The sequence below is a fragment of the Cyanistes caeruleus genome, chromosome 17 (assembly GCF_971803275.1).
Source record: "Cyanistes caeruleus chromosome 17, bCyaCae1.hap1.1, whole genome shotgun sequence".
Classification (NCBI taxonomy): domain Eukaryota; kingdom Metazoa; phylum Chordata; class Aves; order Passeriformes; family Paridae; genus Cyanistes; species Cyanistes caeruleus.
The window spans coordinates 13694337-13712995 of record NC_141717.1 but is presented as its reverse complement, the minus strand read 5'-3'; the positions used below and the strand labels follow the sequence as shown (position 1 = coordinate 13712995).

Sequence of the window (18659 nt, the reverse complement as noted above, 5' to 3'; positions counted from 1 at the left end):
TGTTCTATAAACTCGGCTGCTGAGGGGTAGGGGACAAGAGGCTGAAACAGAAAGACCAACTAAAGAAACTTCCCTGCAAAGTCACATCCTTTGCTGTATTTTCTTGCCAAGGTGGAACAGCAGATTTCATCAGACCTGATCTCTGGCAGACAAACCTCAGGCTGAACCCTTGGCAGGAACAGCCATGCTGGTGATGGAACTGAAGTTTCATTTTAAAATCATTTCTGTGCCCCATGTTTATGATGAATAAACCCTGTGTGTTTGCTGCAAGCAGAGAGGATAAAGCTGTTGTTGTGTTACCATCCTGCATGTTTCAGTCACTCAGTGGGCATGAACTGCCCTGAAAGACATGAAAGACAACAGCTCCTGTATCAGCCCTAAGTATTTCTCTGCTATATTTGCCTCAGCTGGAGCGTTTGGGATGTGGTTACCCTGCCAGGATTGCCATTGTGGGTGTTGTGGGTGAACACGCTTGGGATTGAGTTTCCAAGAAGGAAGATTCAGATAAACAACTGCTTTGAGGTGAAAATTAGAGAGTTCATGTTACACCCACCTCTTGAATTTGTAACTGACTATTCACCCTGAAAATCTGATTCTAGGAACTCAGCATGTCCCGTCAGGAGCAGAATAATACCACAGAAACCATGGCCAGCCAGAGTCCTGAATGCTGAGAACTGTGATTAACTCCTCAGGAATCTCTCTGGAGCAAGTCATATATTCTGGGCTTTTTTAGGTAATTATTTCAAACCTTGAATCTGTGAATGGAGATTGTAAACAGTTCTCAGCCCAACATATTAGAGAAGGACGTGAAAAGCATCAAATAAATAACGGGTTCTGACCTGTTTGCTCATGTGTAAAGGGAAAAAAATAAATGTTTTAACCACACAGGAGGAAAGAGCTGCAAAGACAGCAATTGGATCTCTCCATGCAGTGATCCAAGGCAGAATGGTAAACCTGAAATAGCTGCTGGCCCACTCAGCTCACAGACACACCAGCAAGGACCAGCACTCAGCCAAACTGGTTTCTGCTTCCAGGGGTGCCTCTTGCTGAGTTTAATGATGTGCTGTAGCTGTGTCCATAGCCCAGACCCTGTCCTGTATTTCACTGGCCATGCTCTGCTCCAGCACATCACCAACTCAAAACCTGCTGGGACAGCCCGGGCTGGGCTGCAGCTGCTTCGCCCAGCCATGTCCCCTTATGATTACATTATCTGGGAAGGGGGTTTGGAAGGTTCCCTCAGAGAATAGAGGAGAGATTGTGGAGTGACGTGTCCCGATAGCAGTGCACAGCAATCCCTGCAGACCACGGATTGTGGAGGGAGTTGTCTGCTAAGCAGGATGTTTGCCTTTGGTGTGGGCTCAGTTTCTTGCCCTGACACAGATTCCTTCATCATGTTAAAGTGAGACTGAGAGTCCAGCCCTCTTGCCTGAAGGGATGTGGAGCATAATTCTGTTTCAGGTTGGAAAATGGCCTTCAGATAAGGGCAGGTTAGCCCATGTAGAAGCTCAGAATGGTTTGGGTTGGAAGGACCTTAAAGCTCATCCGGTTCTACCCCCTGCCATGGCAGGGACATCTTCCACCTATCCCAGGTTGCTCCAAGCCCCATCCAAGCTGGCCTTGGACACTTTCAGGGATGGAGCAGCCACAGCTTCTCTGGGCACCTGTGCCAGGGCCTCCCCACCCTCACAGGGAAGATTCCTGCATATATCTTACCTGCATCCCACCTATCCAATACAGACCACACATAAGAAAGGCTCTTGTCTCTTCCCCAGTGCTGCCAGGGATCCCAGGCTAAACACAGCAGCCCAGGTGTCCATAGTGACATTCCCAGTTAAAAAGGAGGAAGGTATAACTGGAGGAGGACAAGATGAGGAACAGAGTGTACAAAACCATTTATGACTGCTTGTTATAGAGCCTCAGCCTTTGTGCTGCTGTGACAAGCCTTGGAATAACAAGGAACTCAGCTTGGATGCTGCACTTTGAGGTTTCATTTCAGCAGCAGAAGCAAACAGATCTCTGGTGGTTCAGGGAGGAATGGAATCTGGATCGGAAAGCCCTGCTGAAGGATCACAGGGTTATATAAAGATCTGCCTCAGGAGACTGCAAGATGGTTTTGCATTTATTAGTAATTTATAAAACAATGAAAGCTGCAACCTCATTCTCAGCTGTTGTCTGTGCTTGCTTGGGGAGGATCAGTGTATTCCTGTGAGGGCTGCAGGGATGTTGTCTCTACGGAGACACAACCAGGCTCTAACCAAACAAGGGCAGATCGCTGCTCCTGGGGCACAGAGGGTCTGATGGGGACAGTGCCAAGGCCTTTCAAATCCCACCAGGTGCTCAGTGAGTCACAGATCCTGCAGGAGACATTCTGTGCATTGTGATCAAAAGCTTCAGGGAAGGGTACACACAGGGAAGCAAAGCTCAAGTCTGCCTTCCTGGTATCCAACTTTTGAGTGTTGCATTTTCAATTGTAGCACTCAATGCAAGGAATTATGGAATCAGAGAATCATGGAATGGTTTGGCTGGGAGCACACCTAAAGCTCAACTCTTCCCACCCCCTGCCATGGGCAGGGACACCTTCCACTATCCCAGGTTGCTCCAAACCCCGTCCAATCCAGCCTTGAACATCTCTAGGGATGAGGCAGCCCCAGCTTCTCTGGGCAACCTGTGCCAGAGCCTCCCTGCCCTCACAGGGAAAAATTCCTTCCTAATATCCCAGGTAACCCTGCCCTCTGACAGTGGGAAGCCATTCCCCCTTGTTCTGTCCCTCTATCCTGTGTCCAAAGTCCCTCTCCAGCTCTCTTGGAACCCTTTTAGGCACAGGAAGGGGCTCTAGGGTCTCTCTGGAGTCTTCTCCTTTCCAGGTCAGTACCCCCAGCTTTCCCAGCCCAGCTTCAGAGCAGCCCTTGGAGCATCTCTGAGGCATCCTCTGGGCTCACTCCAGCAGCTCCTCATCCTTGTGATGATGGACACCCCAGGGCTGGAAGTGCTGTCCCAAATGGGGTCTCAGAAAGTGAAGCTGAGGTGCAGAATCCCCCTCTCTGCTGCCCACGCTCTGGGATCAGCCCAGGACACAGGTGGGTTGTGCAGAATTTGGCTTACATTTTTACATACAATTTATTACACTGTCACATTTCCAGGACAGGCCTTGGAGCAGTGGAGTGCCAGGAAGGAGGTGGCACAAGGAGATGGAATAACTGGGGGGCTCCCCAAAAGCTCATTCCCAAATTAGTGCGTGTGAGATGTGAAGCAGATGCAACAGAGAAGAACATCACCTCTGGGCTTAGCAAAAATTATCTGCAGCTCTTGGATCAGGTGAAATATGCATGTCCAATCCTCTTTTTAGCATTTCCTAAGCAAGGCTTTCAAAGGAAGGCCCCTAAATACACATTTTAAACAAAGACACTAATTTCTGTTGAAATGCTATCCTCAGCTGGGATAATCGGAGGTGCTGGAGCAAGGTGAGCAGCGTCTGGCAGCAGGAAAGCTCATCTCCTCCTCTAATTAAGCTGCATATGGACTCCCTGACAGCAAAGAGGCATCCAGAAGCTCAAGACCCCATGATTTATATGGATTTCCTGGTGTTTTCATGGAGTTTCTCTTCCCTGCATGATTTACAAGGCACTCCACTCCTTTAGAGAGCACCTTAGCCTTTCTCCTGGTAGGTGCTGTGGAGCAAGACCATGCATGATTTATACAAAATTATTGTGGGTTTTTGATTAATTCCAAAGTTTCTTCATCACTCCATTGTGCCTTATCCCCAAATGCACTATAGATTTCTCAGTTTCAGTTCCTTGAGTTACAGAGTCAGGCACTAAAGTAATAATTATTGCTGGGCCCTGCTAAGGAAAATAAAAAAATAAAATAAATTTGGCCATAGGTGATTATAGTTTCTGCAGCTGAATCAGTGTCCCATAAATGACAGAGGATAATGGATTTAATAAATAACTCTGATTAAGTATGATGTTATTTTTAAATAATTTCAAAAACTGTTACTCTAATCCCTCCGTGGCTGAAAGAAAGGAGGATGCTCAGAAGTTAAAATTAGTTCCTGAACGTTCAGCCTGGTGTGGAGTTACAGGCGTTCCAGGGCTGTCCTGGTTTTCTGGGGCATTCGCTTACAGTGGAGCTGAATGGACACAAACAGCTGCCTTTGGAAGGTGGGAATGAGGTCCCACAACTCACACAGCCCTGCTGCTGCTATCATTCCCAATGCTCTGATAGCTCAGCAGCAGCTCCCAGCCCAGCTGATGGGATAATCACTTGGTGTTTCCACAAGCTGCCTTCCTGCACACAAATCCCCTTTCCCTTGATTCCCAGGGAATTCCCAACTCTCTCAGGCCTCTTTATCAATAAATATAGTTATCTTCTGTATAATGTCAATATGATTCCTTTTCTTTTTGTTCAGAGTGATCCCATTTCTTGGCTGGACAAAGAAGAACACTTTGCCTTGAAAAGCACCACAGAATTCCAAAGCCACAGCAGGAGCTGTTTCTGCTGAAATGATGGAAAACCATACTTCTTTCCTCCTCCTCTTTTTCTTCCTCCTTATTTTCTCTCCCATGGAGATGGGCTGACAGAGCTGTTCAGCCTGGAGAAGAAAAGACTCCAGGGAGACCTGACAGACTCTTCCAGAGTCTCCTTCCAGTGGGTTCCAAGAGAGCTGGAGAGGGACTTGGGACAAGAGATGGAGGGACAGGACAAGGGGGAATGTCTTTCCACTGCCAGAGGGAAAGGTTAGATCGGATATTGGGAAGGAATTTTTCCCTGTGAGGGTGGGCAGGCCCTGGCACAGGTTGCCCAGAGAAGCTGTGGCTGCCCCTGGATCCCTGGAAGTGTCCAAGGCCAGGTTAGATGGGGCTTGGAGCAACCTGGGATGGTGGAAGGTGCCTCTGCCCGTGGCAGGGGGTTGGAATTAAATGAGCTTTAGGGTCCTTCCAACCCAAACAATTTCATGATTCTCTGAACTGACACATCCCCATGGCTCCCTGGCTGCAGAGGAACAGGGGCAGAAAAGCAGGACCACATTTTTGAGGCTGCTCCACTAAATTAAAGGAAACCACAAACTGAACCTTCAGCCTCAGAAAATCCAGCTGCAGTGCTCGGCTTTGCCTCTGGCTCAGCAGCAAGGCAGAGATAACAATAAATCCCTTCTCCCACCTTCTGCATGTCCTGATTAGACAGACTGTAGCAGATGGGGGCTGTCATTATTCCGTGCCTGTTCCGTGCCTGGCACAAAGCGGCTCCGATCCCGGCTCCCGCCCGTGGTGGCTGCACCAACAATAGCTCTGACAAGAAGCTGCTGGCTGCTGCTGGGGAGGTCACAAGCTGCCCAACCTCTGCCACCCCAGGAGGACCAGTGCAGCCTGTGGAGAAAACACTGCCTCCCTCGTGGATTGTGTGCCATGGGGATGGATCCCAACTAAAAAAAGGGGAATTTCCAGGCTCCTTCCCTGCCACACTTAGGAATGCCCCACATCCATGAAGGCATGAAACTGTGTCAGGGAGGTTTGGGCTGGATATCAGGAAAAGGTTCTTCCCTCAGAGGGTAGCTGGGCACTGTCCAGGCTCCCCAGGGAATGGTCACAGCCCCAAGGCTGCCAGAGTTCCAGGAGTGTTTGGGCAATGCTCCCAGGCACAGGGTGGGATTGTTGCGATGTCCTGGGCAAGGCCAGGAGTTGGACTGATGATCCTTGTGGGTCCCTTCCAGTTCAGGACACACCATGATTCTACAATCCACCAGCAGTTACATCATCGGCTGTTTCATGAACCCACATGGATATTTCCATAGTGTTAGTGTAACTAATGAGTAAAATTAATTTGTTGATGTTCATTTAATGAAACTACACTGCTGCTGACAGAGAGGACACTGTGTGAGAGCAGCCATTCAGGGGCTGGCAGGGACCTCTCCCTGTGCTCCCCATCCACCAGCTGAGGCTCTCCTCTCACAGAGGGGTTGCTCCAACCAGCTGCTGTGCCTGTGCAGCACCCCAGGATGGATCCCGTGGTGTTCCTGCCTCGTCTCTCCCTGCCACAGAGATGCCACTTACAGTGAGGGTAAATCCATGCAGGAAACATGAAAAACACAGGAGAAGAAATCAGGGCTTTTCTCTCAGGGCTTAAAATGAGTGTTTTCAAATCTACCCCAGGGAGAGCCTCACTGAGGTGCAATGGTAGGGTGAAGGGTGGCAGAGTGGGGGAGAACAGCCTCAAAGAAACCCCTACACTGGAACCACAGCTTCTCATACCTGTCACAATGTGGATTTTCAGCTTGAGCACACAAGGCTGAGCTCAGGGGACACTGTCATGTAGATTTAGGGTTTTATCTCCTTTCCTCTCCATTAGCTGTGATACCTTCTTATTATGCTGAAACCTGAAACTTTTCTTTCCTCCAGTGGTTGTTCCCTTCCCCATTTGGCAAATATCGATCTCTCTGTGTCCTCAGCACGGGTTCAAATCCAACCCCCTCATCCTTAGCCTGCTCCTGGGGTTGATTGCGTGGCAGTGCCACCTCTCATGACATCAGGGAACAGAGTGAAGGACAAGGAGAGGGATGTTCATCCATTACATGTGTTTTTCTCTCCCCATCCTCTCTCTCTCTGTGCTGGAAGTGACAGGGAACTGAACAGGATGGGGCTGATTGTGCTTGGCAGGTGGAGAGGGAATGGAAGGAGCAGGGAGAAAAAGAGCAGCCCAGGATAACCATGAATTTATCCTGGCCTTGTTTCACATTCACATCCTGCAGCACCTTGGGCGAGAGCTCTCCAGGCAGGGGACCAAAATCTGGGGGCTGGCCTGTGCAGGAGGCTGCCCCCACTTACCTTGGGGTGTGATTTTAAGCCAATTTAATTAAATTGCTTGGCAAGGCTGCAAGGACTCATCTATTTCAGCTTGAGCCAGGCCTGTTTTGATTTAGTGTTGGCTGATTAGGAATTAGTGGAAACAAACCGCTCAGAAAACAAAATTAGAGGGTGCACGCTAACTTTTGCACCAGATTAAGTTGAATTAAAAAGCAATTGAAATGTAATTTTCCTGTCTCAAGCAGCCAAGAAACAAGATAATGCAACCAGTGGCACTTGAAGCTTAAAATCTCAGCAGCCAGGATTAGCACAACTGGCTTTTTAATGCCTACAAACAACAGATTTATCTGAAGGTCTTTTCGCAAACCCCCCCCCATCACCTTCCACATAAAGCTGTGTACAACTTATTTTATTTGCCTTGAAATGCAGAATTGGTGTGACCCCAGAACTTGAATCCAGGACTTAGAGCAGCCAGGGTGTGGCACAGCATGTGTCCATAGGTATTTCCATGGTGGGCAATACTAGTTTTTCCCTGAGTTCCTATAATTTGGACTGGAATGGCTCTGTGTGCACGGCTGGAAGGTGCAGAGGCCCAGGGATGTGGAGGGTGCAGACCCTAGTGGTGGCTGCTGCTCCCATCTGCATCCCAGCAGCTCTGAGTGTCTTTGTTCCCCATCTCCCCTGTAGAAAAAGGTGTCAAGTTGTTTAAAATCAGATTTTAATTAAATATTTCAATTGCTCTTTTCCCTACCATTTGAGAAACACTACTCCTCCCTTCCCCATAGGCTGGGCCAGGCTGGCACCTCTGCACACACCGAGAGGGTTTTAAGGGGCTTTGCTAAAAAGGGTGATGGTGTGGAGAGGGTGTCAAGCCAGGATGTCTTCAGCACCTTGGAGTCCCCAGAACTGCCCACAGTGCTGCAGCCAAGCCCTGCTGCAGTGGTTATTTGGGGGTAAGGGAGCTGCTGTCCCTGTTGGCCAGAGCAGCAAGAGCAGGACTGGGGCAAGGGGTCCACAAATGGAAATATCTCTTGACTGGTAGAGGCTGTCATGGGCACAGAGCACAGCAGTTTGTGAGCTGCTCAGCAGCTCCTGGCCAAAATCTAAAGGACTCATGGAGATAATGGGTTCCTGCTGGGTTTTTCTCTTTGCCACCTCCCTCCTGTGCCAGCCAGCAGCTCAGTGCCTGATGATGCTCCAAAGTTGCTTAATCCTGTCTTGGCTCACTTGCAACCTCTGTGTAGCTGATTCTGCCTGTCCTGGCCCCTGCTGACTGGAGGAGATGTTCTCCTGGCCTGCAGCACCACCCACAAGCTACCCAGACAAAAAAAGGGGCACCCCAGGCTGCCTGTGCCCTGCACAGTGATGGGGTGGCAGATTCCAGACTGTCCCCCACAGCCCAGGACACTGTACAGGTAAAGGTTGGCATCACCCTCAAAGGGTCTTGGCCAAAAACAAGGACAAAGCTGGCAAAGCATAAACGTATGGAGGAGGCCTGGGGGTTGAGTGGTGGCCCAGACAGGAAGAAAACCACCTCCATCCATCCTCCTCCAGGTGCACTCAGGTGAGGGAGCAGGTGCCGGTAACGGAGGGGCTGTCCTGGGAAGAGCCAATCATGGAGGGGAACTGGGGGTACGTGGCCCCATGGGGGAAATAAAAGAGGCAGTTGAGGATAGTGGGGTATGAGGCAGAGTTAGGGTAAGTATTTTTTTCCCCCTTTTGGGGTGCTGGGTGGTTGGTTAGTCTTTTCTGCTGCCCTATGAGGTTTGGGGCTGTGCTGGGCCTGCTGCTTGGGTGGGTTGTGGTGCCCTTCTGCTGGGAAGGGTGGAGAAAGCTCCCCCCAAAAGAAGAGGCTTTCTGGAGCCTTTGGCTCTGCTGGGGGAACAGAGGAGGGGAGGCTGGAGCAGACCTTGAGGTTTGAGTGTTAGGATTAAAGCTATGTTGGACTGAGCCAAAGGGTGGCTCAGCCTGGCCTTGGGGTTCTGGAGGAGTTTTGCAGCTGGCTGCACGGGATAAGAGCTGATGCTGCTGGTGCCTGGCCTTGGTTACTGGGACAGGAAACAGGAAGAGAGAGGATGATAAAAACACCAAAACCTTGAACTTAAAAGGATGGTGTGAGGGAGTCCTTGGAAGCTGCTCTGAGCTGCAGGTGTTGGTGTTAAGCCTGGAGGGAAGGAGAGGAGGCACCATCTGTGTGGGATCAGCCTCTGAGTGTGTTGATGCACAACCTGGGTTTAGGGGTCCTGTGATGGTGTCTGCTTTGAAAACATCTCCCTTAATGCTGGCTGGAAGCCTTGTTTTTCTGACAAAAGCTGTCTGAAGGCCAGGTCTTGGTTTATTTGTGTGTATATCTCTGGCTTCTGCTAGGATGTGCTTAGAAATTACTTTTACCTGTCACTATTTTGTGATGGAAGCCTGTACTAGTTGCTGGGTTTCCAGAACTCTTTTTTTATCAGCTGAACTTGATCACTTTGCATCCCTGCATGTGACTGTGGGTCTTTCCTAGCTGGAAAGGAAAGGTAAAGGAAGCCAGGTCGGGCTCTGTGGTGGAGTGAGAGAGGCTTGCATGTGTGTCCTTAAATCTGACCTTGAGCTGCTCCTTTTGGAGGCAAGAGGCCTTGCCAGGCTTGGGTTGTGCGTCAAAACAAATGGAAAAGCCCCAGGACCAGGGCTGGAGGAAGGGGGTGTTCCTGCCACCGTGGGGTGTCTGTGTCTGGCTTCCTCCTGCAGCAGCAGCTGTAATTTCTGTAGCCTGATATTAAGTGGTAGTTTGTGCTTGTATTTAGTTCAGTGGCTCAGCTGCAGTGTGTGAGGATCCTACCAAGCACTGCTTGGCTCAGAGCATCTCCAGTGTCTCCCCTGCTGGGAGTGTGGGGTGGCAATGTGTGGCCCAGGCTGCTGGTGGGAGTGGAGGGTCCCAGCCCCTGTGGCTGGCAGGGGATGTCACTGGGCAGCTGTGACCTGACCCTGCTCTGTGCTGACCCCCAAGAGCACGTGAGAGTGTCCAGCACCTCTCTGAACTCTGCCAAGATGCCGGGCAGGAAGCACAGCCAGCACATCAAGTTGTTCAAGAACAAGGGGAAGGATGAAACTGTGAGTACCCACCTGCCTGTGCCAGCATTTTGGACCCCAGCAGAGCTCACTGTTGACAGGAGCTGATGGAGAGGCTTCTCAAGGTCCATGGTCCCAAATCTACCTGTGTGGGGGAGCAGGGGAATGGCTCTGGATACCTTCAGCTGGGATGTTTGGGTGGCTTTTGGGATGGGGTGTGGGACTGGCTGGGCTGCAAGGAGTGTGGTGGCACAGGCAAGGGGGATGTGAGTTTTGGGTAGGGGGCTGTGGGCTGGGGAAGGGAGATGGCTCAGCCCCAGCCTGCTGAGCTCTCCACAGCAGTTATCCCTGAGGAATTTGGGCTGGTATGGGATGTCAGATGTAGGACCTGTCAGCTTGATTTAAGCTGGTAGAGGAGATGAGGGTTTGCCTTTCAGGTTCAAAAAAATCTACTTTTAACAACATCCACTGGTTGCTGGTTCATCCAGCAGCCCATGTCCCTGGGAGACACTGAGGGAGAGGCTTCCTCTGTCCCATCCCTAACATCACCCTCCAGGACATAGTGAGGAGCTGCAGGAGTTGTTTCCTCCTGTGGGAAACATGGGGCAGAGGGCTGCAGGGATGAACTCCCTGGGGATTGGGGCAATGCAGATCCAAGTGGGATGGTGTTCTTCTTCCCCCAGACCCTGCGGAGGCAGAGGGTGGAGGTGAGTGTTGAGCTGAGAAAGGCCAAGAAGGATGAGCAGATCCTGAAGCGCAGAAACATTTCCATTCATGTGAAGGAGGAGATTCCCTCTCTGGGACAAGACAGAGGAGATGAGGTGGTGAGTGCTTGGTGCTCTGCACCTGGGCAGGATCAGTGCAGCAGGAACCATCCCCTACTTGGGCCACTACCAACTCCAGCTGGGCTAACCTGGGTGAAATAGCTGGTGCTGTTCCTGATCTCCATGCCCAGTGCTGGGGAGTGTTCCAGGCTGCCTGGCCTTCCTCTGCAATTTTTCATGGTGATGATGTCCTGCTGGCCTCCCTTGATGGCAGGTAGAACAGGCTGGTGGCTGGGAGCTGCTCCTGTCTGGCTCCCTGCACAGCCAGGGGTAATTACTGAGCTCTCAGGCCCATTATGGTGTCAGTGACTCTTTCACTGCTTGATTACAAGCATTAGTTGCCTTGAAGGCTTTTGTGGATTCTCTTCCTCTGCCTCATCTCGAAACTGTGTTGCATAAAGAATAGACACTGCTTAGATATGAAGTGGTGACTGAGCCGGGTCTAGACGGCTGATTGAGTGCTGAGATTAAACCAGAGGGAGCCCTGGCTGACTCTGAATCATTCCCTGTGACACAGATTATTCAGCCATCCTTGGAGGAGATCGTGGAAGCTGTGAATGGGGATGACACCCAGCTGCAGCTGCTCGCCACCCAGGCCACCAGGTACGTGCCCAGCTGCTGGAGCTGCACTGGGAGCAAAAGGCTGCAAGTTCCTGTGTCAGGAGCTCTCTAGAGAGATGGCAAAGGGAGAAGGAGCCTGGTAACCCAAACTGCCCCTGGAAATCTCAGCTGGTGCCTGTTCTGTGGCCTGTGTGCTGTGCTTGGCTCACAGTCCTGTGTGAAGCCAACCAAGGGGTTGGCTGTGCTGCCCCTGCCTATGCTGTGCCAGGGATTATGTTGGATCCCACAAGAAATCGAGTGCCAGATGCTTGGGCAGGACAAGGACTGGAGAGCCTGGCTCTGTAAAGGGTCAATGCTGAGCAGAGCTGTGCCCACAAGGGTGGGGACTCCAAGTGATGACACAGGGTGCCATCATCACCCAGCTGGCAGCAGGGGTGTTTCCTGAGGGTCCAGGAGAGGCTGCATCCCTGCTGGTGCTTCCTTGGCCGGCTCAAACTATTGTACCAGTGAACTGGGACCAGCATCATTCCCAGTGAGTATGGCTGTGAGGATGTCAGGGCTTTACTTCCAGCAGACACCCTGCTCCAGCACCTTTAGCTGTGTCTTCCCTCTGTACAGAAACTCCTCTGCTGAGGGTTTGTTGTGGTGGGATGCTGAACCATCAAAGCTTCCCCTGCAAGCCACAACCTTGTGCCTGACCACAGGGCTATGGGCTGTGGTGGCACCACGCAGGGTTCCTCATGTCTGGCTGTGCTGTGTCCTCTCTCACAGGAGAATTCTGTCCAGACACAAGGACCCCCCAATCAATCAGATCATCGAGCTGGGGATTATCCCCAGGTTGGTGGAGTTCCTGGGCCGTTCTGACAATGCTGCCCTGCAGTTTGAAGCAGCCTGGGCGCTGACCAACATTGCCTCTGGCACCTCGGAGCACACCAGGATGGTGGTGGAGGGAGGGGCCATCCCAGCCTTCATCTCCCTGCTGTCCTCCCCACACATGCACATCAGTGAGCAGTCGGTGTGGGCCCTGGGCAACATCGCAGGTGAGGGGACCTGGAGGGGCATTTGGAGGTCCCTGGCTGAGCTGGGGACTTCATGATCCTTGTGGGCCCCTTCCAACTTGGAATATTCTGTGATTCTGCTGGGGAGATAAAGCATTGGTGCACTTTTCCCTGCAGCTTTGTCTTCAAGCTGCTGCCCCTATTGAACCCCATAACCCTTCATCCCCTTAGCATTGCCTGGCAGCCTTTGAGATCCTGTGTTAGCTCTGCAAGAGGATTTTGGCCAAAGCCAAGGGCAAGACTCCATCCTGCTGGGATGGTTTAACCCTCTAATGTCACCACAGGGAGAACAGAATGGGTCATGCCTGGTTGGCCTGCTGGCATTCCAGTCTGCCCAGTAAATCCTTCCCACCTGGAAATGCCTAATGGTGTGTGGCTGGTGGGTCACCCAGCCCTGGCCCTGCAGGTGTGATTGTTCTTTGATGTTGACTGTCTTGTGATTTGGGCAGATGCAATGACCAACCCTTTTTATCTGTCCAGGGGATGGCCCTCTCTACAGGGATGCTCTTATTGCTCGTGATGTGATTCCTCCCTTGCTGGCTCTGGTGTCACCTGCCACTCCAGTAAATAACCTTCATTTTCATGATTTAACAGCTCTTAATCTCTTGGGTGATGGGCGAGTCCACTGTCTGCCTCGTACACAACAACCTTTGTATAATTGAATTGAATGAAACCCCACTCCAAACTGCTTTTATGGCCCTGCCTAGGCACAAAGCTGGGGATGCCAAACAGACACCAAATCAATCCTTTCCATCCTTGGCTTTCTTATCCAGCTCTATCTCAGGCTAGGAATAAGATGAAGCTGGTGCAAGGCAGACTTGCATATGCATGGGGTAGGGCTGAACTTGCCCTTCAAGCTTCCTGCTGCTGCTTTGTGGTTTGTCTCTGTCCTTCTGCAATGGTTCCTGCCCCACTGTTCTGTTTCTGGTGTGTAAGAACCTTCACAGGATAGCACAGACTGAGAGGCTCTTGGGGATGGTGAGACTCTTACATCTGCCTTGTGTTTCAGGTTGGGTTCCTGAGGAACATCACCTGGACACTGTCAAACCTGTGCAGGAACAAGAACCCCTGCCCTCCTTTGGATGCTGTGAAGAAGATTCTGCCAGTCCTCACCTTCCTCCTGCAGCATGAGGACAAGGATGTCATCTCTGACTCCTGCTGGGCTGTTTCCTACCTGACTGATAGCTGCAATGATCGCATCCAAGTTGTGGTGGAGACGGGGATTCTCCCAAGGCTTGTGGAACTCATGGACAGCCCAGATTTGATTGTTATGGTAGGGAACAATCAGCAATCTCCACCCTCTGGTCCCTTAATGTAGAAAGGACCGAGGCGAGGGAAGGCGAGTGCTCTTGTTCTGTGTGGCAGTTGTGGTGTGCTGTCCCCTCAGCCTGCAGAATTGACTGCCTGCTTGTCAAGCCACTGCTCTGCTGGCTGAGGCTGGATAGAGACACTAAAGCTGCTTAGAGCAAATGAGGGACGACGGAGCCGTTTATAAACAGCCATCACCCACAATGCTCTCCTTGTGCAAAGGATCAAGCACTTAGGGAGGGATCTTGCTGGGCTTTGACATGTATCCCTCGAGGTAAGGACTCTCCTCATCTCCTCTAATCTCTGTCTAGTCTCCAGCTCTCCGTGCCATCGGGAATGTGGTGACGGGCACAGACCAGCAGACTCAGGAAGCCATCGATGCCGGTGTCCTGACTGTCCTGCCCCGGCTGTTGAGGCATGGCAAGCCAGTGATCCAGAAGGAAGCAGCATGGACCCTCAGCAACATTGCAGCAGGGCCTTCCCAGCAGATCCAACAGATCATCACCAGTGGGTTATTGCCACCTCTGGTGGAGCTGCTCAGCACGGTAAGGGATGGGCACAGTGCTGCTGCGGGAGGAGCATGGGGTTCAGGAGGCCTGGGATGGTTCATTTGTGAAGCACTTGGCCTCAGAGCCACCTGTTTCAGAGCTGTTGAGATCCTTGGGGGTAGCCTGAGCATCCTGATTTGTTGGTACACCTGTATGGAAACATCCTGGAACTGTTCTTGGCAGCTCTGCCAGGTGTCCGTGCATCACCCAAAGGGCTGGGAAAGCTGCATATAAGGGAAATGGTTATCCTTGCCTCACCCTCATCCTAGAGGGATACTAAAGCTTGGGAATGCCTTTGCTGTGCTGCTTTTCTAGGGTGACTTCAAGGCTCAGAAGGAGGCTGTGTGGGTAGTGGCCAACTTCACAACTGGAGCAACAGTGGATCAGGTGGTGGAGCTCGTCCGTTCTGGCGTCCTCAAACCTCTGCTCAACCTGCTCTTGGCTAAAGACAGCAAAACCATCCTGCTCATCCTGGACACCATTTCAAATCTCTTTCTGGTAAGATCTGCTCATCCTGGATGGCATTTTTGAATCCAAAGAGCAGCAAAGAGCGAGCCTAATGCTCTCACTGTGTGGTTAGAACAATGACTCTTGATTTTTGGAGTAAAACTTAGACAAAATGAAGTTTCTCTCTTTCTTGGATACTCTTGGGCTGTCCAGAGAGCTTGATAAGATTAAGTTCCCAAAGTGTTGCTCTTCATCCCCTGCTCACTGGGCTGGCTGGCAGCCCCCAGCAGAGACTGGTATTCCACAGTCACATCCCAGGCATCAGGAAGGGACCATAAATCCAGGGACTGTGATCCTTTGACTTGTAGATCAGAGTTGTAATTACAGTAAAGACCATCTCAGACCTGTTACTGATGTTCTGTTTTCCTGCCTGGCTTTCCAATGTTACAGGCAGCTGAGAAGTTGGGAGAGACAGAGAAGTTGTGTCTGTTGGTGGAAGAACTTGATGGTCTGGAGAAAATTGAGGAACTGCAAAACCATGAGAATGACATGGTCTACAGAGCTGCCCTGAACATCATCGATAAATACTTTTCTGGTGAGGTATGTGAGCTCTTGCTGTTTCTCAGCTGAAAATGTGAAGCTATTACCACTGGAATGAAGCACAGAGTTTAAGGACACTGGAAGAGGTTTTTGGAGGAGACCTCCACATGACCAGAACAGTCCTTGCAGCTTCTTTCAGCTGCTTTTAAAGGCCTGTAAAAGCACTAAGTTGTCAGCCAATGAGTTGCTTAACAGACATGGATGCCTTGATAGCATCTTGCTGCTGGAATTTAAACTGGCATCAGCTGGAGTTACTGCAGTTACTGATATGAATACCAAATGTGGAGAAGTTTCCTCCTTCGGAGCTGAGCTGGCTTGTCACTATGAATGGCAGCCTCCTACTCAGCTGATAACAGTGCTCAGGTTGCATTTGGATTACTTGACCCTTCTCATGGTAAGGAATCTATGGAAAAAGAAGATGGGACAGCAGCCAGGAGCTGCAAGGGTCCAATGACTGTCATAGATGCCATGTTTGGTCCTAGCCTTAGACTTGCAGATGGGAAAGCATCAGGGAAGAGGCTTAGAGGTCTGGCACACCTTGGAACCGTGGTGCAGTTTGGGTGTGAGCTGCAGCAGGGCACAAAGGTCTGGTTTAGTCCTTTGCCAGAGCAGGGTCTGTGGGGTGTCCTTGTGAGAGGGTGTGGAGGAAGTTCTCCACACCAGCTCCTATTGGAGGGGCTGGATGCCAGGGGAACATCTCCCTGAGCAGTCCTGGCTTGTTTTTCTTCCAAGCAGGACATTTAATTTGAGTGATTTCTACCACTGCAGACTTTTTTTTTTTTCCTTTTGCTTCTGTTGTGAGCCCAAAGACTTGGCTACTTTTGTGTGTGGGCTGCAGGGACACTGCAGCTTCAGGGAGCTGCAAGGAGCAGGAAGGCTTGGCCTGGTCTCCAGGGGTTCTGTCAGAGCTGAGATTAACAGCTGGATTTCTTTTAGAAACATGAATAAAACAGATTTGCTGTAAAAAGCTTAGGTTTATCTAAATGCAGGCCCTATAAGTGATTGCTATCACTTTCCTCCTAGGAGAATACAGACCTGGAGCCCCAGACTGGCCAAGATGGGATGTATGATTTCTCAGTGGAGAAGCAAGACTTCAACTTCTGAAGATGAAGCATGGCACAGGTGGTGGGTGGAGGTACCTTGGAAGAGCTCAGATATCTAAACCATGCTGAGCCTTTTTACTTCTGGAACTTGTCAATAAATTGCACTTTTGGCTTTGTACCTCTCGCCTCTAATTATTTTCCCCTTCAAGCTGCTGTTGCAAATGACATGGCTTGTCTTAAGGCCTTGCAGGAGTGTGTTGGAGCCCCTGGACATGTTTTCCAGGTGGAATATTTCTTCTAAGTACATGAAACTGCAAGAGAGCAGCATCCTGCCACCAAATCCTTATGCTGAAACATATAGGCTTGACTTGGAGTAGCTGAAGTAGCTTTGAAAAACTGTTTGAGAAGTGTTTGACACTTCTGCAGGCACCATCACAGCTGTGGGAAAGGAGGTGCTTGCAGCAGGGAAGGAGCAGAGCTTGGGGGCAGGTGGGTCAGGGTCTCCTTCCTGTGCGTTACTTCACCTGGAAGCACTGGAGTGTGGATGTGGGAGCTGCTGGGTGAATGCTGGTCCTTTGGAAGGAAAGTTGTTGGAGGCAGTGCAGGAGCAATGATTCACCTCTGCTGCAGCTTCCCTGTTGCCATCCATCAGCCTGGAGCCCATCGATCTGACTCTGCCCTTTAATTCCAAGGACCTGTATTTCAGGTTTCCATGGTATGGCCCTGGCTCTTGTTCTCCTTCTCTCCAAACCCGCCACGTGTGGTCTCCAGCAGAAGGATGAGGATGGAGTTGAGCCCATGACACAAAGATTCTGTGCTGTGTTTTCTCAACAAGCTGCTGGACACTGCTCCATCCTTGCAGTGTTGATGGTTCCAAATCCTTTGTTCCCCAGGGCTTGAAGCATCTCAAAGGCTTTGCTTAAGGACAGAATGAGGGAGCAGCTTTCCCTCCCTGCTGTGGGGGGGGTTTGGCTTTTCAAAATGACCCTGTGTGGGCTCAGGGCTCTACTTCCTCAGGTGTAGTTGGAGGCAGGCATGGATATGACAGGCAGCTTAATCTGGAGGGAAAATCTTTTCAGGAAATAGACTCTTCTTCTGCCCTGGATCTGTTCATCAGAGGATTTATGCATTTCTCCTGCAGGCCACCCAGGGAACAGGGAGTTGGTAGTAAATGTGTTCTCTGGGAGGAGCTGTGCAGCCCCAGCTATGGGTAGCAGGGTTGAGTATCACTTCATAGTCAAATACTGGGATCTGATGAAAATGTAAAGTGCTTCTTACATCCAGAACTGTGGACTTAAAAACATGATACAGCAATGCTTGGACATGCACCTAAAGCAGGGCTGGTGCTGCCAGGGCTGCTGGGGCACCTGGCACTGGTCACAGTTCCCTGAGTAAAGTGAATATGAGGAAGGTGTTTTCTCTGTGCCAACAGACACACAGAGCTGGGGCCTGTGTGGCTGCCCTGACTTTGGATTGTGGTCCTGTGTGGACCATCCCACTTGGCTTTTCCCATGGCCAGGCAGGGCTATACCTTACAGCTGCTCTTTGCTGATGCTCTAACTAAAAAAAAAAAAAAAGGCAGGATAGAAAGAGAAATGGGAAATCTCTTGGATTCTTCTTCCTGCATGTGCTGGACATGAACCTGTGTGTGGTGGTGTTACACAGAGCCAGGGGCCCAGAGCTGCTCCTTTCCATCCTTGTGTCTGTAACCTAGAATAAAATATTGTCCTGAAGGTAGGGGACAGGACATCATGCCCCTCTTAAAAAGAGTGTTGGGATGTGCCTGCTGTCTCCCTTGGCAGCTGGAGAGCTGGACCCAGTGCCTGAAGGATCACCAAGGCTGCTGTGTGGGTGTGTGAGCGACCTGCAGGCAGCTGCTTGCCCCTGCCAGCCCCAGCTCTCCTGCCCCAGGCACAGGCAGCAGCCACCAGGGCAATTTTAGCTCTGTGGCAGTGGAGGCATCCCCTTCTCTCAGTGGGTTGGGATGGGGTACCAGAAGCAGCAGAGAGCCCCTATTCAGCTCCATGCCGACCCCAGGCACCACCCTGTTACCCTCATGCTACCCTGCATCTCACCCCTGAGATCACCTATTCACCCCCAGGCACCCCTGTTTGCCCCTTTTCATCTCAAGCCAGCCATAGGAACCCCTATTCCCCCCCATTCCACCTCTATTCCTCCCTCTGCCACTCCCCAGGCATCCCCATTCCCCCTTATTTCCCAAATCCCACTCCTATTCTGCTCTATTCCCCACTATTTACTCCTATTTCCTCACTGCCCCCATCGCACCCCAGTTCCCCCTCTATTCCCCCATTCCCATATCCCACCCCAATTCCCCCGCTATTCCCCAGTTCCCCCCTCTGTTCCCCAATTCCCCCTATCCCCCCCTCGCCAGGGGGCGCTCCCCCGCTCCCTCCCGCGC

General features: G+C 51.1%; 1 protein-coding gene across 1 annotated transcript; it reads left to right on the top strand.

The window, feature by feature from the left end:
• Positions 1 to 8438: 8438 nt before the first annotated feature.
• KPNA7 (karyopherin subunit alpha 7) lies at positions 8439 to 16418 on the top strand. The gene is made up of 11 exons (XM_023936849.2): positions 8439 to 8498; positions 9790 to 9893; positions 10535 to 10675; positions 11193 to 11278; positions 12008 to 12276; positions 12775 to 12857; positions 13304 to 13567; positions 13914 to 14147; positions 14466 to 14648; positions 15048 to 15197; positions 16221 to 16418. The coding sequence occupies exons 2-11, from the start codon at positions 9831 to 9833 to the stop codon at positions 16299 to 16301; spliced, it is 1554 nt and encodes a 517-aa protein (XP_023792617.1). The 5' UTR covers positions 8439 to 8498; positions 9790 to 9830; the 3' UTR covers positions 16302 to 16418.
• Positions 16419 to 18659: the final 2241 nt, after the last annotated feature.